Source organism: Giraffa tippelskirchi, chromosome 6 (genome assembly GCF_054371585.1).
Source record: "Giraffa tippelskirchi isolate mGirTip1 chromosome 6, T2T-mGirTip1v1.2.pri, whole genome shotgun sequence".
NCBI classification, from domain to species: domain Eukaryota; kingdom Metazoa; phylum Chordata; class Mammalia; order Artiodactyla; family Giraffidae; genus Giraffa; species Giraffa tippelskirchi.
Genome location: NC_137280.1, coordinates 13,244,825 through 13,269,345, shown reverse-complemented (window position 1 = coordinate 13,269,345; position 24,521 = coordinate 13,244,825). Strand labels below are relative to the sequence as shown.

General features: G+C 40.3%; 1 protein-coding gene across 11 annotated transcripts in view; it reads right to left on the bottom strand.

Moving 5' to 3' along the window:
* The window catches only part of CPQ (carboxypeptidase Q), a 548,292-nt gene that overhangs the window by 277,309 nt on the left and 246,462 nt on the right, over positions 1-24,521 (bottom strand). For all 11 annotated transcript variants that reach the window (XR_014057991.1, XM_081505175.1, XM_081505172.1 and 8 more), the window contains one exon: positions 14,981-15,188. Coding sequence is in view for 10 of the 11 variants with exons in the window: in XM_081505175.1 (XP_081361301.1) it covers positions 14,981-15,188 (208 nt within the window). In the remaining variant the exon portion in view is untranslated. The remainder of the gene's footprint in view (positions 1-14,980; positions 15,189-24,521) is intronic.

Here is a 24,521-nt window from a genome sequence, read left to right as displayed (position 1 = left end):
ACTTAAAGGCTTTTGCACAGCAACAGAAACAGTAAACAAGATGAAAAGACAGTCCTCAGAATGGAGAAAATCACTGCAAAAGAAGCAATTGACAAAAGATTAATCTCCAAAAAATATATGCAGCTCATACAGCTCAATATCAGAAAAACAAACAGCCCAATCAAAAAAAAAAATCAAAAACAGACATTTCTCCAAAGAAAGATGTCCAATAAATGCATGAAAAGATGCTCAACATTGCTCATTATTGGAGAAATGCAAATCAAAACTACAGTGAAGTATCACCTCACACCAGTCGGAATGACCATCATCAAAAAATCTACAAACAATAAACGCTGAAGAGGATGTGGAGGAGAGGGAATGTTTTTGCACTGTTGGCAGGAATGTACATTGATACAACCATTAGGGAGACAGCATGGAGATTCTAGGAATAAAATTACCATTGTTGTTTTTCAGTCTCTAAGTCGTGTCTGACTCTTTGCGACCCCATGAACTGCGGCATGCCAGGTTTCTCTGTCTTCCCCTTTCACCAGGAGTTCATTCAAATTCATGTCCACTGAGTCAGTGATGCTATCTAACCATCTCATCCTATGATGCCCCTTTCTTGTTGCCTTCAATCTTTTCCAGCATCAGGGTCTTTTCCAATGTGTTGGCTCTTTACATCAGGTGGCTCGAGAACTGGAGCTTCAGCTTCAGCATCAGTCTTTCCAATGAATATTCAGGGTTGATTTCCTTTAGGATTGACTGGTTTGATCTCCTTGCAGTCCAAGGAACTCTCAAGAGTCTTCTCTAGCACCACAGTTCAGAAGCATCACTTCTTTGGTGCTCAGCCTTCTTTATGATCCAGTTCTCACATTCAAACATGACTACTGGAAAAACCATAATTTTGACTATATGGACCTCAGCCAGCAAAGTGATGTCTCTGCTTTTTAATATGCATATTAAAAATTTCAATTTATTCTGAAATTGAAAGGATTCTTTCAATTTCATGGCTGCAGTCACTGTTCACAGTGATTTTGGAGCCCAAGAAAACAAAATCTGTTACTGCTTTCATGTTTCCCCCTTCTATTTGCCATGAAGTGATGGGACTGGATGCCAGCATCTTAGTTTTCTGAATATTAAATTTCAAGCCAGCTTTTTCATTCTCCTCTTTCACCTTCATCAAGAGGCTCTTCAGTTCCTTTTCACTTTCTGCCATTTGTGTGGTATCACCTGCATATCTGATGTTGTTGATATTTATCCTGGAAAACTTGATTCCAGTTTGTGATTCATCCAGCCCAGCATTTTGCATGAGGTACTCTGCATAAAAGTTAAATAAGCAGGGTGACATTATACAGCCTTGTCATACTACTTTCCCAATTTTGAACAAGTCCATTGTTCCACGTCCAGTTCTAACTGATGCTTCTTGACCCACATAGAGGTTTCTCAGGAGACAGGTAACATGGTCTGGTACTTTATGATCCACACGATTAAAGGCTTTAGCATAGTCAATGAAGCATAAGTAGATGTTTTTCTGGTATTCCCTTGCTAGCTCCATGATCTGGTGAATGTTGGCAACTTGATCTCTAGTTCCGCTGCCTCTTTGAAACCATTCTTGAACATCTGGACATTCTCAGTACATGTACTGCTGAAGTCTAGCTTGAAGGGTTTTGAGTATAAACTTGCTAGCATTTGAAATGAGTACAATCATATGGTAGTTTGAACATTCTTGGCACTGCCCTTCTTTGGGATTGGAATGAAAACTAACCTTTTTCAGTCCTGTGGCTGTTGCCGAGTTTTCCAAATTTGCTGACATATTGAGTGCAGTACTTTAACAGTATCATCTTTTAGGATTTTAAATAGCTCAGCTGGAATTCCTTCATCTCCACAAGCTTTGTTCATAGTGATGCTTCCTAAGGCCTACTTCACTTAATATTCCAGGATGTCTGGCTCTGGTGAATGACCATACCATCGTGGTTATCTGGCATAAAGACCTTTTTTGTATAGTTCTTCTGTGTATTCTTGCCACATCTTCTCAGTCTCTTCTGTTTTTATTAGGTCCATATACCCTGAGAAAACCACAATTCAAAAAGATACCTGTAGCCTAATGTTCACTGCAGCACTATTTACAATAGCTAGGACATGGAAGCAATCTAGATGTCCATCAACAGATGAATGGATAAAGAAGATGTGGTACATATACACAATGGAATATTACTCAGCCATAAAAGGAACACATTTGCGTCAGTTGTAGTGAGGTGGATGAACCTAGAGTGAAATCAGAAAAAGAAAAATAAATATCACATATATGGAATCTAGAAAAGTAGTACTGAAGAACCTATCTGTGGGGAAGGAGTGAAGATGCAGATGTAGAGAACGGACTTGTGGACACAGTGGGAGAAGGAGAGGGTAGGATGAATGAAGAAAGTAGCACTGACATATATACACTACCATGTGTAAAATAGATAACTAGTGGGAAGTCGCTGTATAAAACAGGGAGCCCAGCCTCGTGCTCTTTGACAACCTAGAGGGGTGGGATGGGAGAGGGGAGGGAGGCTTAAGAGGACGGGACATATACATCATGATGACTGATTCACACTGTTGTACAGCAGAAACCAACACAACACTGGAAAGCAGTTATCCTCCAGTTTAAAATAAACTAAGACACTAAGTTTAGCCTACATGTATGGGGAGAGAGTCCAGCTCTGTCTTTTAAAAGGAGATCAAAGAATTTGCGGGCATACTTTAAAGCCACCAAGACTGCTCTTACTGCATTCTAATTATTTATTTAAACACTTTCATTTTTAGGTTGCTTTTTAGGACATCCTTAAGGCATTTATTTTACCCTATATAAAACTAAAGATCTGGGCACTGACTATAGTTAAGTTACAGAGGAATCAAACTTAAAATTAAGTTATAAAGGAATCTCATCTCCCACTTAAGTAGATATGTGTCTGACTTTAGTCAAGTTAGTTACGCTGAATCTCAGCTTCCTGAGCTTTAAAGTAGGAATTGTAACCACCTCTGCAGGCAGGATGACGTGGAATAATACAGATGAGAGTCCACTGCAAACTGTGAGGTACTATATGATTACTGAACCAGGCAGGTTGCAGTCAGTACTGCAAGCCCTGTGTGAGCAGAGTCTGGCGTCCAACATTTACTGCCTTGTTTACTTATCAGTCCGGAGAAGGCAATGGCACCCCACTCCAGTACTCTTGCCTGGAAAATCTCATGGACGGAGGAGCTTGGTAAGCTGCAGTCCATGGGGTCGCAAAGAGTCAGACACGACTGAGCGACTTCACTTTCACTTTTCCCTTTCATGCACTGGAGAAGGAAATGGCAACCCACTCCAGTATTCTTGCCTGGAGAATCCCAGGGACGGCAGAGCCTGGTGGGCTGCTGTCTATGGGGTCGCACAGAGTCGGACACGACTGAAGCGACTTCGCAGTTACTTATCAGTCACCACACAAGAGCCCCTTTATCACCTTTCCTCTCCTCTTGGCCTCAGAATATCTCCAAGCTTGTAACACAGAGTTTTGCACATAGAAAGTAATCCATAAACATTTGTTGTTGTTCACTATGATACTGACAGTTGTCCTGATTTTCTTTTCATTTCAGGTTAAACAGAGGAAATTTTTAAAACAGCTGTACTGCACAAACTAGAACAGAAAGTTAAGAAGTACAGGATCATGAATTGTTCAGAGCAAGGTTCTGGGCACAGACTTGGGTTAAACTCATGTCTGCCACTCAGAAGCTTCTGAACTCTGTGAATTCCCTAAGCCTCAGTTTCTTCATATGTAACATGAGGATAACAGCACTGATTATTTGACAAGGTCATAATGAAGATCAGAGATAATACATGAGAAGCATCTAATACTGCTTGTCACATTTTCAGTACTCATTAATGTGTGTTATTATTCATCATATGATTATTATGAAATGGCTCCATTATTAACACGGGAAAGGTATTCAGACCCATGACAGATGGCACCTTCCTGCTTTCAAGTCCCATTTTGCACTCCAGGATGACTTACTGAGTCCAGGAAAAAGAGCATCTTCCAGGTTTACCTTGTCTACCTGGGTGGCTATCTATCTAAAACAGCCTGTCTGGCTTGAGCTATTTCCATTCGCTGTCTTTATGAGCCTGGAGGCATGCATAGCTATGAGCACATTTCAGAAATTTGAAAAATAAACAATGAAATGTCTTACGCTTGCCACACATGCATTTTTTCCTACCATGATTTAGGTTGGCTGCTTCTAAACCATAAAAAGTTTATAATAAGAAAGAAAAAAAGAATGAAATTTCCCAGTTAAAAACTCTTTAACCCCAGCCCTCAAAACTTTCCAACTCAAGGTTAAGATGCGAACAAATGTTCCAACCAATATGTTCATGAAAGATTTAATAATTACTTTGCTTATGAAAGTTTAAACAGCTGCTTAAGTGAGTAAAAAGGCTCCCACCCAGGCAGAATAACTTGCTGTACCCATTAAGAAGGTTTTACAAATCACCAGACTATGTATTCAGATGAAAGGAAAGCTGCTTTTGCTGCACAGCCTCTAACTATTCAATTATGTATGGAATGAGTTTGTCCATCAGGTCAATCAGGTTTTGTTTATTCCTTCAGCAGGGGTCTTGACAGCATCAGTGTTGAGGCAGTTTCCAAAGGGATTGCTAAGCTTTTCAATCATGTATTTTTAAAAACACATACACAGGAAATAGGCCGTGCTTTTTTCTTTAGGTTATTTTATGCCTTAGCTCCATGAATACAAAGTTCATTATCAAATTGTTTGGGAAATTACAGGAGGTCACATTACACTCCTTAAAAAAGAATAACATTACTCTTTGGATTTTTACATACACTACTCCTTCTGGTTGGAATATTCCCCATCCCAACTCCATCCCCATAACCTTTTGCATGGCTAACCCTTTATGGTTAACTATTCTGCTGTAGGCATAAGTTGGATCTCACCAGAAAGCCTTCCTTGGCCTCCTTAACCAGGATGGTTTTCCCCATCATACCACTTGGCTACCATATTATAGCACTTAGCACCTGTTATGGCAGTTACTTGTTTAACTCCCTGTCTCTACCATGAAACTTCACAAATTAGTGAGGGCAAATTCATACGTCAACAGACAGTAGTTGCTCAGTAAATTCCTGCAGAATTAATGAGTAAATTCTCCAAGTCACCCAAACTGCACTCTTTCTTCTATCCAAACTTTAACAATTCTTGCCAATTTTATTTCCTAAATATTTCCTGAATCCATCTCCTCTTTTCCAACACTATTTCAACTGTCTCTGTTCAAGTCCAGCTAATCTCCTGGCTGAATTTCACTCTTTGTCCCTCAGATACATACAGTGGGTTCAGTGAATCAAAATGAAAAATCTCCTGCTAACCACACCTTTCAGTCCCTCCCTGCTACTAACAGGACAAAGCCCAGCCCTTCGAGGGGCATGCCAGGCTTCTGTGGTTAGTCCCTCCTGATGTACCTCTCCTGAATCTCAGTTCCTTACTTTTGCATAAGCTCTCCTCTCTCCAAAGAAGGCTAACATTTTCTGAGGGTCAGAGAGGCATAATAAATAACCTACCAACAAAATGTCAGAGGCAGAATGTGAACTCTACAAGCTACATTTGTAACCACAGGGCTATGTTGCCCACCCAATGCTACTGCTGAAACCCTAGTTCCTGACACACACAGCATATTCCACAAATGTGTGTTGAATGAACAAATGAATAGTTGAAAGTGGGAAGAATATAAAAAACACCAAAATATAAACTATCTGATAGATCTTACTCCTCTTTTCTCCTGTTTCTCAGAAAGTTTGGGGATTATTGCAAAATGACCTGTTAGATTTCCAGTGCACATCAGCACATTAAAGGCTTAAGAAGTTCTTCAAAAAAAAAAAAAAAAGTGGAGTGTTTGTTTAACTTTTCTCAATAGAAGAGTCCCTAACTGTATTTGAACACAGAATGTTTTCTTTAAAAAAAGGAAGAAAAGAACACCTACCAACACCCCGACTCTGTGAAAGACTGAAAGGGCTCCCACTGTGTCTGAGCATCTGAGAGCATACAGTCTGCACTGTCAAGCTCCTGATAATCTCCAGGTATTTTATTTTTTTTTTTAAGAATGGAATTTTAAGGCTGGAAATGACCTTTGAGCTTTTCCAGACAAAGTCCCCCATTCTGTCTTTGAAGGATTAAGTGGCCCAAAGTCGCTCAGGTTACTTGTGGCAGAAATAAAACCAGAAACAAGGCCCGGCAACTCCCACCCAGTGGGTCCTTTGCATCAGTCCACACCAGTGACTCTCCATGTGCAGTGACCTCTGTCCCTCAGGGGACGTCTAGCAGCGCCTAGAGACATCTTTGATGGTCTCGGCTGGGGAGTAGGGGACAGACGGGGAATGCTGCTAAATATTCCACAATGTAAACCCCAGCCTCCCACAACAAAGAACTATCTGGCCTCAAATATCAATAGTGATGACGCTGAGAAACTCTGTCCCACACTAAACAAAAGAAAAAGCAAACTGTCCAGTGAACAGACTACAGCTTTCATTTCAACATTTCCCGCTAGCCTGCACAGTGCTGCATTATATTTGAAATAATACCGGCATATGAAAATGAAATTGTCCTTTGAATCCATGAAAATAACTGCTGTTGGAAGAAGGTTTAGATTAAAAGAAAAAAAAAAAACCCTCCCCCACCAAGGCTTTACTGAAATGGGTTTGGATATTATCAACCAAAAAAGAAAAAAAAAAAACCCAAACTCTCTTCTTTACATACAATTCCCTCAGAAGAATTCTTGAATGTATTAACTATAAAAATACTGCATTTACTAAGCAAGACCTCAGAATACGGCCCAGGAGATCACTGAAGTGCAATAGCAACCAGCCAGCCTTAGGCCAGCGCAAGAGACTCTGCTCTCGGTGAGAGTCTCCCCCACAGCTGCCCCCTGCCCCTGGTCCCAGGTCCCAATCATGTCAGTTTGAGCACAACCCTCCTTCTGCGTTTGCTTGTTTGAGTGGGAGGCCCTGGAAGGATCACAAACGAAGCCTGGGAAAGGACCATGTTGGGTAATGATAGCACGGGGTCCCACCTACACTGGGGGCTCCACAGAGGTTCCTCACGGGCAGCCTCTGCTTTCCAGCAAAGAGGCTGACTCTCGGGAGTGTCTTCAGAGCGTTTCCTCATTGGGTTTCGGTGCCACTGTTCTCTAAGATGTCATCACTGGGGAAGCTGAACAGAGGATACACCCAAGCTTCCTGCACTATTTTTGCAATTTCTTGGGAGCTTAAAATTATTTACAAATAAAAGGTGTCTTTTAGATGATGAGATTGGGAGTAGATCTATTTTGTCTTTGTCTCTGGTCTTTGCTAAAACAGAAACACCTGATTACCTGACTGGTGAGGGTAAAGGTGCACAAACAGGGCACAGGGGAAGAGGGCATCATTAAAGTCTCACTGACGCCAAAGAATTACTGCGCCCATCAGCTCCTCTTCCAAAGGGACAGGGAGCTAAAGAGACTGAGACCCAAACCAGACTCAGTGGAGAGAGGGTGAGAAGGAAGAATGGACCAAGCACAGGTGGGCTCCCCAGGTAACGACCCTCACAGGTGCTCTAAGGAAACCGCAAGACAACAAGGGACAGTATGAGAGTTCTTCATCCCCAGGACAGTGATATCAGAAGAAAAAGCATGAGAGAAAGACACGAATAATGACTTAGCAGGCCAAGCATGGCTTGAATTGTGAATCAACAAAATCTCACAGATTTACACACTATCTGTCCAGCTAAAATGCACCCAGGCACAATGGGGTATCTTTGAGGTAGAAAGAAATGGGAGTCAGGAAACCTGCAGTCACCTTCCAGATGTGACCTATCACACATTTGTTGTGTCTCCTTGGACAAAGTCACCCAGATTCAGTTTCCTCATCTGCAGGTCAGGAAATGGGTACTGATTGCTAAGAGCCTTACCTGTCTGTCTCACTTGTGTAAGACTCTTCTAATAGGTGTGATACCATCTATTGACTTACTAAAAAATAAAACCTATTCATGAATAGCAACAAGTTTCCTATGAATTTTCCAACGCACATTCGCTCTTTAATAAATGGGAGTAGAATAACATGGCTATTTTAGGGCTAGGGAGGACCAGCTCCCAGAATTCAAGGAGCTCTCATTCCCACTCTTTCAGATTCATTCTCAACCATGGATGGGCCTCACAAATACAGTGGTTTCCCAGGGGTAAAGCTGTCTGAGAGATAGGAGTTTGAAGGCCTGATGTCACACAGATGGCCAAAAAACACATGAAAGAAATGTTCAACATCACTAATTATTAGAGAAATGCAAAACAAAACTACCATGAGATATCATCTCACACCAGTCAGAATGGCCATCATCAAAAAATTTACAAAAAAATATATGCTGGAGAAGATGTGGAGAAAAGGGAACCCTCCTACATGGTTGGTGAGAATGTAAATTGGTACAGCTACTGTGGAGAACAGTATTGAGATTCTTTAAAAAACTATAAATAGAACTACCATATGACCCAGCAATCCCACTCCTCGGCATACACTGGGAGAAAATCATAATTCCAAAAGGTACACGCACCCCAATGTTCACTGCAGCACTATTTATTAATACAATAGCATAGATATGGAAGCAACATAAGTGTCTATCAACAGCTGCTGCTGCTGCTGCTGCTGCTGCTAAGTCACATCAGTCATGTCTGACTCTGTGCGACCCCACAGACGGCAGCCCACCAGGCTCCCCCGTCCTTGGGATTCTCCAGGCAAGAGTACTGGAGTGGGTTGCCATTGGCTTCTCCAGTCTATCAATAGAGGAACAGACAAAGAAGATGTGATACAAATATACAATGGAATATTCCTCAGCCATAAAAAGGAATAAAATTGTGCCATTTTCAGAAACACAGATGGACCTAGAGACTGTCATACAGACTGAAGTAAGTCAGAAAGAGAAAAACAAATATCATATAATACCATGTATATGCAGAATTTAGAAGGATGATGCAGATAGGCTTATTTGAAGAGCAGAAATAGAGACACAGACATAGAGAACAGACATGTAAATTCCCAGTGGAAGGGTGGGATGAATTAGGAGATTGGGATTGACATGTATACATGACTATATTTAAAATAGATACCTCATGAGAACCTACTGTGTAGCACAGGAAACTCTACCCAAAGCTCTGTGGTGACCTAAATGGAAAGGCATTTGCATTTATAGCATGTAGATGGGGAAATAATGGCATGTAGATGGGGAAACTTCATGGCAAATAGATGGCGAAACAATGGAAACAGTGAGAAACCTTATTTTTTTGAGTTCCAAAAAATAAAGAGACTTTATTTTGGGGGAGGGACTCCAAAATTACTGCAGATGGTGACTGCAGCCATGAAATTAAAAGGCGTTTCCTCCTTGGAAGAAAAGCTATGACTAAACTAGACAGCATATTAAAAAGCAGAGACATTACTTTGCCAATAAAGGTCCGTCTAGTCAAAGCTATGGTTTTTCCAGTAGTCATGTATGGATGTATGACTATAAAGAAAGCTGAGAGCCAAAGAATTGATGCTTTTGAACTATGGTGTTGGAGAAGACTCTTGAGAGTTCCTTGCACTGCAAGGAGATCCAACTAGTCAATCCTAAAGGAAATCAACCCTGAATATTCATTGGAAGGACTGATGCTGAAGTTGAAACTCCAATACTGTGCCTACCTGATGCAAAGAAGTGACTCATTGGAAAAGACCCTGATGCTGGGAAAGATTGAAGGCGGGAGGAAAAGGGGATGACAGAGGATGAGATGGTTGGATGGCATTACTGGCTCAATGGACATGAGTTTGAGCAAGCTCTGGGAGTTGGATGGACAGGAAAGCCTGGGGTGCTGCAGTCCATGGGGTCACAAAGAGTCAGAGACGACTGAGCAACTGAACTGAAATGAAATGGAAAGAAAACCCATAAAAAGAAATTATATATATATATTGATACACTTTGTTGTACAGTAGAAACTAACACAACGTTGTAAAACAACTATATTTCAATAAAAATTAATATTTAAAAAAATGGCCTAATTTCAGAGCTTCCAGCGACCTGCTTTTTGCCAATGAAATGCACCCCCTCAAAGTGTTCAGGTCTGCTGAACCCTGCACAACACGCCCAAATCACAGAGGAGCAGTTTCAGAAGAGGGAAGAGTAGAGAGAGAATTCCAGGCCTGGAGGAGCCATCTTGCGGGGTTTTTAGGAAGCAGGTAGGATTTATGTCTATAATACCTTTATTCTGCCTTTTCATATATTGAAACCCAATAAAGTATTAGTAAAATTGGCATTTTTTAAAGCCTGTGGTTAATTCAGTCAAGCCTTATGTCTGAACTATGTAACAAGGTTCTGAAATTAATGCTTCGTTAATCATGTATACACTTTTCCAGAGCCAAAATTCACAACATGTTGTCCATAGATCTTGGACCAAATCAAAAGGACTTTTTATGTGTTAAATGCTTTCCTTTCATCAAGGTATTGTGCATGTATGACACATAAAGGGCTGTGGTGGGTGTCACTGCCGAAGAGTATCGGCCACTGCCTGGGTGTTAGACCACTTTCAGGTTACCCACGATGCTTGGCTGCAGGCAGAATAATGGTAGTTCCAAAACATATCCTCTTCGTTTTTAGCAATAATATCCACTGCAACTGGTTTGCTCAGCACTATTTAGCATTTTTCCTCGGTCATTAATAAGCAGCAAGGTAGCAAGGACACGTCAGGGATAAGTAGGTCAACGTAAACTATCAAGACCAACATTTATGTCATTGTCAACATACTAATTTAAAATTAAAATTTTATTAAAATTAAAAACAAAGTTAAATGATTTTAGAAAAGTTTGGCAGAGTTTAGGAGAGCTGAGCCCCCTCACTAGCCACTGAAAGAACGGGTCTTAGGTGGTAGGGGACCCCCATCGTACATCTCTTTTCCCCCTTTCTGCATCCTCACTTTCCACTCCTTTATGAATAGCGCCATATAACTGAACCATAACTGCCTCCTACTTAACTCCCCTAAACTCTTCCCAACGTGGTCTCTTTTCCTCTGTCTTCCTCACCTCCGATCACTCACTTCAGCGTTTACCTTTATTTTACTTTTATTTTTGGTGGGGGGCTTCCCTGATAGCTCAGTTGGTAAAGAATCCGCCTGCAATGCAGGAGACTCCAGTTCGATCCCAAATCTGTACTGAATTTATTACAATATTGCTTCTGTTTTATGTTTTGGTGTTTTGACTGCGAGGCATCCCTCCCCAACCAGGGAGAGTACCTGTACCTCCTTCATGGGAAGATGAAGTCTTAACCACTGGAGTGCCATCAAAGTCCCAGCATTTACCTTTATCATAACTTGTATCTTATAGGGGACAGGGAAGGGACCTGACAGCTTGGAAACTCCACTTTGAGACTGGGATTTTAGAAGATAACTGAACTGCATTGCAAAAATGCAGAAGTAGGAAAAGGACAGAAGAAAAGAAAATCAGGAGGGAAATTCCAAGGGCCTGTATTAGAACAATAGCAACATAAAGACAAGGCAGGAATAGATTTTTTTTAAAAAATAGGTTGAAAGTAGACTGAATAGGATATGGTTCTTAACTGTAGGACAGTAATAGAGAGGAGAGAATGAAAAGTAATTTGAAGTCTCTGAACTGTGCTCGTAAGTAAAGATAGTTCCTTTAATAGAGACAAGAAATTAAGATGAGGTGTCAGGTGTGAGGGAGTTGATGAACTCGAGTTTAGCCACATAGAAATGCATTTAGGGGTGATGTCCAATATGTCCATGACAATCAATGTTCTAAATTGGCAGGAAAACTTGTGGGTTTAAAGAGAACAGAGATTAAGAAAACCTTCCATTCATTTTCTTCTCTTTTTTTTTATTTCTCTCCTCATCTCACTGAAATAAAATATGTATTGAGAAGCCACTGCCTGCCAAATTCTGGGATAGGCATTAGGGAAAAACAGAAAGAAAGTAAACAGAAGGCTCATGGCATCTGCAACAAGCTCTGGTGGGAGATGACAGTCTAACAATGGCATAAAGTGGTGGAGTGAGGGGAGGGTGCCCTGAGGAGGCTTTGTCAGGCATGTACTGTGCTTACTCAGGCTCATTAAGCTGCCTAACCCCGAGGGGGAAAACACACGCTTTCAACTTCCCTTCACAGCCTAGATACCCTCTGTGGTTCCAGGCAGACTGTAAGGCAGATTCCCCACCACACACAGCCACCTGGACTTCCTTCCACAGCACTCACCCACATTCCTTCTGGGGAGGTAATGCTGTGACTTCTCTGGGGGAGACCTTTTGCTAATCTTCCCTCTTTTACATCTAGGTAACAAAATATTTATAACTAACTCTTGGAATGCTATGCAACACTATGATAGAGGGAAAATCCTGATTCCTAGGACCTCTCTGCAATTGTCCATTACCCACCTGGAGAAGGTACTACCCCATGGAATACAGACTGAAGCATCTTTACAGAGATTAGGGTGCTAAGATTCAGGCAAGCCTTGCAATTCCACTCCTAGGCACTTTTTGTGTTGTTTATAAAGAAGGAAAACATATGGCCAGGAGAAGATTTATGCAAGAATGTTCACAAACCTTTATTCATAACAGCCAAGAACCAGAAACCACCAAAATGTCCTTCATCCTTGGTGAATGGATAAAGACATTGTGGTCTGGCCTCACAGTGAAATATTACTCAGCAGAATAAAGGGATGAGCAGCAGATACAACATGGATAAACCTCAAATCATTGTGCTGAGTGAATGAAGCCAGTGCGAAAGACTCCACATACATGATTCCACCTGTATGAAATTCTAGAGGAGAAGGAGCTATAGTTCCACAAAGCAGATCAGCGGCCCCTCGGGGACAGGGGAGTGGAGGCGGAGAGGGACTGCAAGGGGCACAAGGGAACATCTGGGGTGAGGAAAATATTCTCCATTATGGTTGGGATTATATTACTGGGTGCATTTTTCAACACTCATGGAATTGTACACTTTAATATGGTAAGCTTATTTTACGTAAACTATACCTCAATAAAACTGATTAAAAAACAGTCCTGCAGGGCTGAGGACACTTGTAGGGCCGATCTCCTTAAACAAAATACAAGTCTAAACTTCAGCCCTGAGACTGAGCATGTGCAGCGGAAAGATGCCAGTGGCTCCTGGGAAGCTCTGAGCCAGCACCACCTCAACCTTCCAGCTGCTGCTGCCCGAGAACGCCTCTGTTTTAATGCTTTAGCCACAGACCCTGACACCCACTGGCTACGGTTCTGATAACTCACTCTCACCTCGCCCCCTGTCCTTAGGCTAGAACCAGCCTGCGCATCCGGACAGCTGATAAAATATAATCCTAAACCCCTCCCAACTGGATTAGCAACCTTAAAATAGCAACATTTTATCCTGGAAGTACTGACAGTAAGGATTACACTCCAAGGAGTCTTGACTACTCAGATCCTGGAACCTGGACTCTTGGCTCTTCTGCTGCCTCTGTTTCCTGAAGACACAAGGGGCTTGTTTCTTTTCTCAACACTTAAAACTACAGTTTCTGTACGGCTGTCTGACTCCCCTGGTCCTACTGAGGTCTTGCTTTTCCACTGTCCTTGTGGCTTATAACCCCAGGGATGATGCATGCCCCGGCCCTGGGAGCAGTTCATTTAGGAAGAGAGAAAAGGTTTCTGAACTTAAAACGAATCTGGACTGCAGCACAGCCCTTAAGTCTGAGAGAGGACCCAAGCTAGGACACATGCAGAAGTATCTCCATCACTGTGCACGTGTTCTTTCATCCCGCTGATCTTCTTAAACAAAATACAAGTCTAAACTTCCCAAACAGCTTTATTTTAGGGGCTATTTTCAGAATTCTAATAGCTACTAATAAATAAGATTCATACCAGAAACTGCATAAAAGCCGTTTTTTTTTGTACACTTGATGTCATAGGAAGAAAACATGACATTCAGTGGGTGCCTGTGACATGACAAACACTGTATTACGAGGCTATCGGATATGCATTATCTAATCTAGTCCTCACAATAATCTTGTTCTTCCCCTTCTTTGTAGATAAATTCTCTTAGACTTAGAGAATAAGTAACTCGCTGAAGCTATTTAACCTTCAGCTAGTATAGAGTTTGAATATGCATCTAGGACAATTTGATTTTCAAAGAAAAAACCAAACCAAAAAAAAAACCTCTAAAGATTTCACATAAACTGTGGTCTACAGTTTGGTTGAATATTCACAAGGGCCTGGGTTTGAGTCTCTTCTCAGCCATTTACTAGCTGTATGGACCTTAGGCAAGTGAGTTTCCTTCTAGATTATTTTTCCTCATCTGTAAAATGAAGAAAATAGACCTACTTCACAGAGCTTTGAAAAGATGAAGTAAGACAAGTCACACAATAAGCATACTGTCAACTATTGGCATGATCTCACACGCCAAGCTGGTTCCAAATGGAAGAAATACGACACAAATGGACGAATACTGAGCTTCCACACAGCAGGTCATGGTTTGCCCTTTAGTTAGTCCTGCCCTTGTTCATTCAATGTAGTAAACTTTTAATAGGGAAAATGTGTGTGTGTGTTTGTGTGTGTGTGTGTGTGTGTGTGTGTGTGTGTTAGTTGCTCAGTCGTTCTTTTCAACCCTACGGACTGTAGCCCTCAAGGCTCCTCTGTCCATGGGATTTCCCAGGCAAGAATATTGGAATGGGTTGCCATTTCCTTCTCCAGGAGATCTTTCCCACCCAGGGATTGAACCTGGGTCTCCTGCATTGCAGGTAGATTCTTTACCATCTGAACCACCAGGGAAGCCTTGTGTGTGTGTGTGTGTGTGTGTGTGTGTGTGTGTGTGTATCAAGTGTCTGCCTTTAATGAGTCTATGAGGATCAGCTCTGCAGATTCGTGCTCACTTTCCTAAACTGTTTCTAAAAACTGAAACTTGACTCCAACATCCTGTTCCCAGACAGTCCATCCCTTTCCTTTGTCTTCACTCACCTGCTCCGGATACTTGCTCCCAATGATCTCTGCCACTGTGTTGAAGGAATCAGCATCTGGATAGTTCTTTGCCCCCATCTTCAGCTGAATGACAATTCTGCTCCCACGAGAAGCCATTCGTGACATCATCTCTGCGTCTTCCACCGTAATACAAGCTGTTGGGATCTTTGGCACACCATTCTGGTATTCCTGAATACCTGTGTGAGGACTTGAGAAAAGAAGTCACCAGGTTACCTTGATAGTGGAAATGGACCAAAGGTATTTTTTAAAAGCCCCTGTATTTGACATTTGATTTTCACTGGTCTTTGTTTGCATGTGAGGAACAGAAAGGGTGGGCAATATTGGTTTACTTGCTTTTGATGGGAATGTATTTTTTTGATAAAAATAACTTAGAAACTTCAGTTTAATAATAATTTCATTGAAAACATTCCAAAAAAATGTATTTTGATAATTTGAATGATCCTTTTAAAAGTTGCAAATTGCTTCAAACTCAGTGTCTTCAAGACCAAGAGGTGAACACATGTGTTCCAGGAGACAAAACTCTATCACAGCTACAGACCAGACGACCCACAAAACTGGTGTAGATACACCTGGCTCTCTGGTCTGGCTCAAGTGCTGCTGTCTTCCCACACGAACACAGAGGTCTGCAATGTAGCCCTGCATAAGTGTAGAATGCTCTGCAGGAAAACCACAGAACAACGTCGGAGGAAATGTTTGTGTTTCCATAAGGAAAAGTGCCAAATAAGCCCAGGTCCAGTGATGTCACCCTACAAGAAAAAGGCTCCTGAATGCTCCCCGTATCCCATTAGTCTATTCCTGTCTTCTGTGGAAGCACAAGCTAAGAGCCTCCTTATCCAAATTAAATTTTTTAAAATATTTCCATACTTGCTTCGAGTTGTCTCATATTCAGAGAAAAAAAAAAGTGTTTCTCCTCCTTTCAGCCATAACACATTTCTCTCCTGGAGAAGTGACTCCAATCTTCATGTGCACAAACATGATGATGCAGTCTTACCACCGCTTTCTTGGTGTGACTATATTCCCATGACCATGTATTAGGTGATGACTTACTGACTTAGAGAAACTGCATGGCAAAGTGATTAAGAATAGAGATTCTGGATTCAAATCTGGACTGTGCCCCTTATTACTAATTGGCCTTGGGCAAGTTACACATCAGACTTCCCTGGTGGCTCCACGGGTAAAGAATCTGCCTGCAATGCAGGAGACCCAGGTTGGATTCCTGGGTCAGGAAGATCCCCTGGAGGAGGGCATGGCAACCCACTCCAGCATTCTCACTTGGAGAATCCCATGGATAAAGGAGCCTGACGGGTGATGGTCCATAGGGTCACAAAGAGTCAGACACGACTGAAGTGACTGAGTATGCACGCACTCAAGTTATACATCTTTGCTTCAGTGGCTTCATCTGTGATTGAAGATGGTAATTATAATATCCACTTCATAGTTATGTTGCAAATTTAGTTAATTTATACAAACATATCACTTACCCTAGAAAATAGTAAGCACTCGATAAATGTTAAATATTTATCATATTAATTTATCTATTAAATTAATCTTGCAGAGAGAGACTGTGTGAGCTCAAGTCCTTAGAACCGTCTAAGCACATTCTTTATAGACATTTCTTAAGTGTTGGCTGGAAATTTTATCCTTCGTAAGAAAGAGACAAATGACTTTTAAATCTAAAACTTATAAAACAAAGCCTGAATCTGAATCCCTGTTCCAGAATATGCCTGATCCACTCTGACTTCTGGTTTAGGGGAGGCTATGGAGTCACATAAACCAGGTCAGATCCTGGCTCTGCCACTCTCTGCCTGCCTGACACCAAGCAGCTTGGATCATCTCTCTGTTTCTGAGCTTCCACATCTGAAACGTGGAGAATAACATTAGCATTGACCTCATAAGATTGCTATGAGGAATAAAAGAGATAGCATATGTAAAGGATTTAAAAGTGCTTGGAACATAGAAATTACTTAGTAAACATTAGTTGTTGTTATTATTTCTTCAGTGTTAATTTTCCCCACTGACTTGGTAGAGTGATTAATGACCAAAAGTATTTTGAAACATGTAGGAAGAAAATCTAAATATTTATTATTCATATTACCTTACGTGATGTCTAGGATCCAACAAACTCTCCTTGTTCTCAGGCTCTCTGACTCAAAAGGAGGTCAGTGTAACACTTCTTAATAGGCTCTTTTAAATAATGTTTCTAAACAAATTGGCACTAATAAGTTGCAGGTAAGAGTTCTTGATCCAGGTACAGTGAACTGGGCATACACCTATAGCTCTACTGAGGAAAACAGCATTTTCCAACTGTGGTACTGAATTCAAGATATAAAATGCTTCTAATTTATTTCTGTAATTAAGCATGTGCTCTGGTGGTGGAGTATTCAGCACTGTTTAGTAGAAGGAGACAGAAAGAGGACTCAACAGTTGCACTTAAAGTTCTGTATTGTCACTGTCAATTGTCCTACAGGAGAGGATCAGCATAAGCATCAGCTCCCTGACCCCATTTACAAGCCCCATGTGCAATTTAACAAGAACAAAGCATAAATGACAAAGGAAGCTTTAAAAAAAAAAAATCAAAATAAGAACATTTTATTAAAGATTAACACCAATCCCTCGCAAAGTCTTCAAAAGATACAAGCGAAAAGAACGCTTCCCAACTCATTCTACAAGGCCACTACTACTAATAACAAAACCAGACATAGACACTGCTAGGAAAGAAAACTACAATCCAAAATCGCTTATAAGTATAAATGCAAAAAAAAAACAAAACCGAAAGAAACTAAAACAAACTAATACAGCAACATATGAAAAGAATTTTACACCATGACCAAGTGGAATTTGTTCAGGAATGCAATTGATTCAATATCAAAAAGTCAATCAATGTAGTATATTATAATAATGTAATAAAAGATAAAGATCACATGACCATCTCAATAGATGCTGACTAAGCCTTTGACAAAATCTAATCCTCTTTCATAATAAAAACACTCAACAAACTAAAAATGGAAGGGAACTTCTTCAACTCAATAAAAGCTATCTATGAAAAAACCACAGCAAACATCTTAATTAGTGGTAGAAGACTAAATACTTTCCCCCTGAGATCAAAAAACAAGACTAAGATGTCTGCTCTGACCACTTCTATTCAACATTGGACTAGAGGTTCTAGCTAGAAAAATCAGACAAGAAAAAGAAATAAAAGAAATCTAGATTGGATAAAAGAAGTAAAACTGTTCACAGATGGTCAAATATATAGAAAATCATAAGGAATCACACACAAAAACTACTAGAACTAATGAGCAAGTACAGCAAGGCTGCAGGATGTAATATCAATATACAAATGTCAATTACACAGTAGTAATAAACAATACAATATAGTAGCAAGACAGTAGAAATGAGGGACACCTGGGTTCGATCCCTGGGTTGGGAAGATCCTCTGGAGGAAGGCATGGCAACCCACTCCAGTATTCTTGCCTGGAGAATCCCATGGACAGAGGAGCCAGGCAGGCTACGTCCATGAGGTCGCAAAGAGCTGGACACGACTGAGTGACTAAGCACGGCACAGCACAGCAATGAGCGATGTGAAAATGAACAGTCGCTTTTTCGTTAGCAACAAAAGGAATACAACACTACAAATAAATTTAACAAAAGATGTGAGAGATTTGCACAATGAAAACTGCAAAATGTTGTTGAAATAAAGAAGATCCAAATGAAAAGTGCCTTATGTTTATGGATTGGAAGACTTCATATTCTTAAGATGGTGTGTGCGTGCTATGTTCAGTCGCTTCAGTTCAGTTCAGTCGCTCAGTCGTGTCCGACTCTTTGCGACCCCATGAATTGCAGCACGCCAGGCCTCCCTGTCTATCACCAACTCCTGGAGTTTACCCAAACTCATGTCCATCGAGTCGCTGATGCCATCCAGCATCTCCTCCTCTGTCGTCCCCTTCTCCCGCCCTCAATCTTTCCCAGCATCAGGGTCTTTTCCAATGAGTCAGCTCTTCGCATCAGGTGGCCAAAGTATTGGAGTTTCAGCTTCAACATCAGTCCTTCCAATGAACACCCAGGACTGATCTCCTTTAGGATGGACTGGTTGCATCTCCTTGCAGTCCAAGGGACTCTCAAGAGTCTTCTCCAACACCACAGTTCAAAAGCATCAATTCTTCGGCGCTCAGCTTTCTTCACTGTCCAACTCTCACATCCATACATGACCACTGGAAAAACCACAGCCTTGACTAGACAGACCTTTGTTGGCAAAGTAATGTCTCTGCTTTTTAATATGCTGTCTAGGTTGGTCATAACTTTCTTTCCCAGAAGTAAGCGTTTTTTAATTTCATGGCTGCAATCACCATCTGCAGTGATTTTGGAGCCCAAAAAAATAAAGTCTGACACTGTTTCCACTGTTTCCCCATCTGTTTCCCATGAAGTGATGAGACCAGATGCCATGATCTTAGTTTTCTGAATGTTGAGTTGTAAGCCAACTTTTTCTCTCCTCTCTTTCACCTTCATCAAGAGGCTTTTTGGTTCCTTTTCACTTTCTGCCATAAGGGTGGTGCCATCTGCATATCTGAGGTTATTGATATTTCTCCCGGCAATCTTGATTCCAGCTTGTGCTTCTTCCATCCCAGCGTTTCTCATGATGTACTCTGCATAGAAGTTAAATAAGCAGGGTGATATATACAGCCTTGATGTACTCCTTTTGCTATTTGGAACCAGTCTGTTGTTCCATGTCCACTTCTAACTGTTGCTTCCTGACCTGAATACAGGTTTCTCAAGAGACAGGTCAGGTGGTCTGGTATTCCCATCTCTTTCAGAATTTTCCACAGTTTATTGTGATCCACACAGTCAAAGGCTTTGGCATAGTCAATAAAGCAGAAATTGATGTTTTTCTGGAACTCTCTTGCTTTTTCGATGATCCAGAGGATGTTGGCAATTTGATCTCTGGTTCCTCTGCCTTTTCCAAAACCAGCTTGAACATCTGGAAGTTCATGGTTCACGTATTGCTGAAACCTGGCTTGGAGAATTTTGAGCATTACTTTACTAGCGTGTGAGATGAGTGCAATTGTGCAGTAGTTTGAGCATTCTTTGGCATTGCCTTTCTTTGGGATTGGAATGGAAACTGACCTTTTCCAGTCCAGTCACTTCAGTTGTGTTCAAATCTTTTCCACCTTACAGAATGTAGCCCATCAGGCTCCTCAATTCATGGGATTCTCCAGGCAGGAATACTGGAGTGGGTTGCCATGCCCTCCTCCAGGGGGCCTTCCTGAACCAGGGATTGAACCTGCATCTCCTGCATTGTAGGCAGATTCTTCACTGACTGAGCCACCAGGGAAGCCCTCTTAAGATGGCAATAGTCCCCCAATTCATTTACAAATTCAGTGCAATCCCTATCAAAATTCTAGCTGCCTTTTTTGACGAAATTTACAAGTTGATTCCAAAATTCATATAGAAAAGCGAGGGACCCAAAATAACCAGCACAAGTTGAAAAAGTGGAACAAAATTGGTGGATTCACACTTCCACAGTTAAAAACACACTATAAATCTATGATAATTAAAAGAATAGTACTGGTATAAAGATAGATATAATGATCAATAAAATAGAATTGAGAAATAAACTTTATAAGAATGGTCAATTCATTTTCAACAAGAGGGTCAAAATAATTCAGTGGGGATGAAAAGTATTTCCACAAATGGTGCTGGGGCCAACCAGATACCTGCATGAAAAATAATGAAATTGCACCCCTATATCACACAAAATATGAAGGAATCGTCCCTATATCACGCAAAACATGAAGGAATCATAGACCCAAATGTAAGAGCTAAAACTATAAAACTTCACAATCTCAGGTAAAGAAATTGTTTCTTAGTTACAACATTGAAGTCATAAGCAACAAAAGAAAAAAGATAAATTGAATCATCAAAACATTAAACTTTTGTACTTCAAATGGCACCGTCAAAAAGTGAAGAAAACAAACCACTGAATGGGAGAAAAACTTTTGCGAATCAAATATCTGAGAAGGCATTTGTGTCTAAAATATATTAATCACTCTTACAGCTCAATAATAAAAGACAACCCAATTTAAAAATGCATGAAGAATTTGAATAGACCGCTCAACAAATAAGATATACAAATGTATGAAAAGCATGTGAAAAGATGCAGCACGCCGCTAGCTGTAAGGGAGATGCAGGTCAGAACTACAGTGAAGTGCCACTTTGCACAGGATGTCTATGAACAAAAAGAAAGGTAAAAACAAACGTTGGCAATGATGTGGAAGACTCTGAACCCTTGTACACAGCTGGTATGAATATAAAACGGCATAGTCAATTTTACAGTTCCTCAAAAAGTTAAACATTTAGTTACCATACAACCCACAGTTCTACTAGTAGGTATAAACTCAAAAGAAATGAAAATATGTGTTCACACAAAAATGATCACACAAATGTTTACAGTATTAGTCAGAGGAGGCCAAAGACGGAAACAAACCTAACGTCCATCAATTGATGAGGGGTTATTCAAATACGGTATATCTATACTATGAAATACTATTCATCAATAAAAAAATAATTGTTCTGAAGCGTGCTACAACATGAATGAACCTTGAAAACATTATCCTAAGTGAAAGAAGCCAGTCACAAAACACCACAGACAGTTAGTCCCCTACATACGAACCTTCAGGTGGCAAACTTTCAAAGACATGAACGTGTGTTTGCACGTCTAATCGCATCAGTTAGTTCATACGTCTGGCATACGATGTCCTGTGCACGCGTTCTCGGTAAGTGGTGTGCTTTTGAGTACTTGACTGTGTAGTACAGTGTCTTTATTTCGTGCCCAGGATGTGAGTGAACTTGCAGCTTGCCCTGCCTCATATCGCTGATGATTCTTCCAGCTTCACCGTCTTCCATCACGTCTCCCTCCTCCAGTCAGTAACTGTTCCTGGATGCCAGCCTCTGGATGCCAGCTGTTATACCGTACTACTGTAATTTTCAAGGCACTGTACTGTAAGATTAAAAATGCTTTCTTTATTTTTTGTATTTGTTTTTTATGTGTTATCTGTGTGAAAAGTATTATAAAGTCTATTACATACTGTTTACCAGCTTTAGCTGGGTACCTAGACTAACTTTGTGGGACTTATAAACAAATTAGACTTATAAATGTGCTCTCGGGATGAAACTTGTTTACACGTAGGCAACTTACTGTATCATAAAATTCCATTTGCAAGAAATGTTCAGAAAACGCAAATTCATAGAAGTAAGGAAGTAAATTTTAGCTTGTCTTGTGCTGGTGGAAAGTAGAGGGAAATGGGGAGTGAATGCTAATACAGGGATTTCTTATCACAATGATAAATATGTTCTAAAATTAGACAGTGATGGTGCCTGCAAAATCTTTGAATATACTAAAAAAAACCAAAACTGTATGTGTTAAAAAGTAAATTATATGGTTTGTGAATGTATCCTAATAAAACTTTTAATATAAAATATCAAATTAAAAACCTAAGTTTTCAGATTTCTCTTCAAGGGAAAAAGTTCATTCAAAAACCATGCTTTCATGACTCTGGTTTATGAGATGTATGAAAACAAAGCCTGCTGCTCTCTGTGCTTGCAAGAGAGTAATCCCAAAATATAAAATGAATATGGATACTAAGTTTTAAATCTTCTACTAAATTTCTTGTGTATGTGTTGTAAAGTGATATAATTTGAAGTAGGTTGAAAATTGTCTTTTATCTACATAAAATAAGTGCAAGGTTTAAACAAATGAGTTTTATATTTCCCACCTGATTGCCATACATCAGTCAAACTCCCTTATGCTAGTCACTTTTGCTAAGTCGCTTCAGTCGTGTCCGACTCTGTGCGACCCCATAGACGGCAGCCCACCAGGCTCCCCTGTCCCTGGGATTCTCCAGGCAGGAACACTGGAGTGGGTTGCCATTTCCTTCTCCAGTGCATGAACGGGAAAAGAGAAAGGGAAGTCGCTCAGTCCTGTCTGACTCGTAGCGACCCCATGGACTGCAGCCTACCAGGCTCTCCGTCCATGGGATTTTCCAGGCAAGAGGATTGGAGTGGGCTGCCATTGCCTTCTCTGTAGTCACTTTTGACTAGCTCTTTATAGAAGATACAAGGTACACTTTGTTTCCAAGTACTTCAAAATTTGCAAAGTTCAAATCAACCAATGAAAGTGGGTGTCATCTTGTGATGTTAAATATCTTACAAAAGGAAAATTATGTACCCTTACTGAGGAACAGGTAGATTTCCACAGGGGCATGGAGACATTGACTAAAGTAAAAATTATTCACAACACAGTGAAGTCCTGGAATGTTTCCTGAAAAAAGAGGTGGAAATTATTATGAGGACTGGGAGCTTTTGAAGCTATCATCTTCTGTTTTTATGAGAGTGTTTTTTTTAAACTTCCTTATTAGGAAGGTTAAAAGAGCATCTATTATGTTTATTTGCTTCCCTGGTGGCCTAGTAGTAAAGAATTTGGTTGTTAATGCCAGAGATGCAGGTTCAATCCCTGGATCAGAAAGATCCCCATCCTTGCCTGGAAAATCCCATGGACAGAGGGGCCTGGCAAGCTACAGTCCATGGGGTCACATAATCAAACATGACTTAGTGATTAAACAACAAATTCTGTTTGTTTGTTTCAAAAATCAGTTTGAAAATAACTTTCTTGCAAAAGTTACAATTGACTTTATTAATTTTTTTTTTAGATTTAGCACTTTAACAGTAAATTCATCTCAGACTTTTCTACTGTCATTAACAAGAGTAAATTGATCTTGGGCATTTATACTCTCATTAAGAATACAAAAGCAAAAGGATTCATCTACACCATAATTTCACAAAAAGGAAACACTGAAATAGTTCCAACTCCCACAGGTTAAAAAAGGAAAGCAAAAGAAAATCTTGATCAAGAGAGAGAAAGTAGGGCTAAATTTCATTTGTAATTTTTATAATTCAGTTGAAATGGCAGATAAAAGACAAGAAAAAGTCAAATTCTTGAATTCTAGTCCATGCTGATGACAGACTCCACATGAGCAAAACTCAACCAACCTATTAATATTGTATGTTCACTGAAAGATCTTAGTAAGGAGATTGTAACAGACATCATCAGAGATGCTGTAATACAGCATCAGAGAGCTGTGCCTTCTTCCAAAACAGAGGAACCCAGCCAGCTCCACAAGTGTGAGACAGAAGGAAGATGGTCAAAGTGCTTAGTGGAGCAAAACTGTGTGACTTTTTTTTTTTAACATCCACAGCATATATGAAGGCTTTGGCTTATTTCTAAGACAAAAAAATATAAAGAAGATTAAAGATATAAGGATGTACTACCTGTAAAATTAATATAAAAGAGAATTCAAGATATCTAAAAAAATTTACACAAAATTTTGTCATCTAGAAAGTATTGTATAAATACTAGTTTTGTTATTTTTAGATATTTTGTAACCTAAACATCAAAACAAGCATTTGTTCCCTTTTTTCCTTTCTGATCTTGTTCTTCTATGTAAGTTACAATTTTCTGCTAATGTTTAGT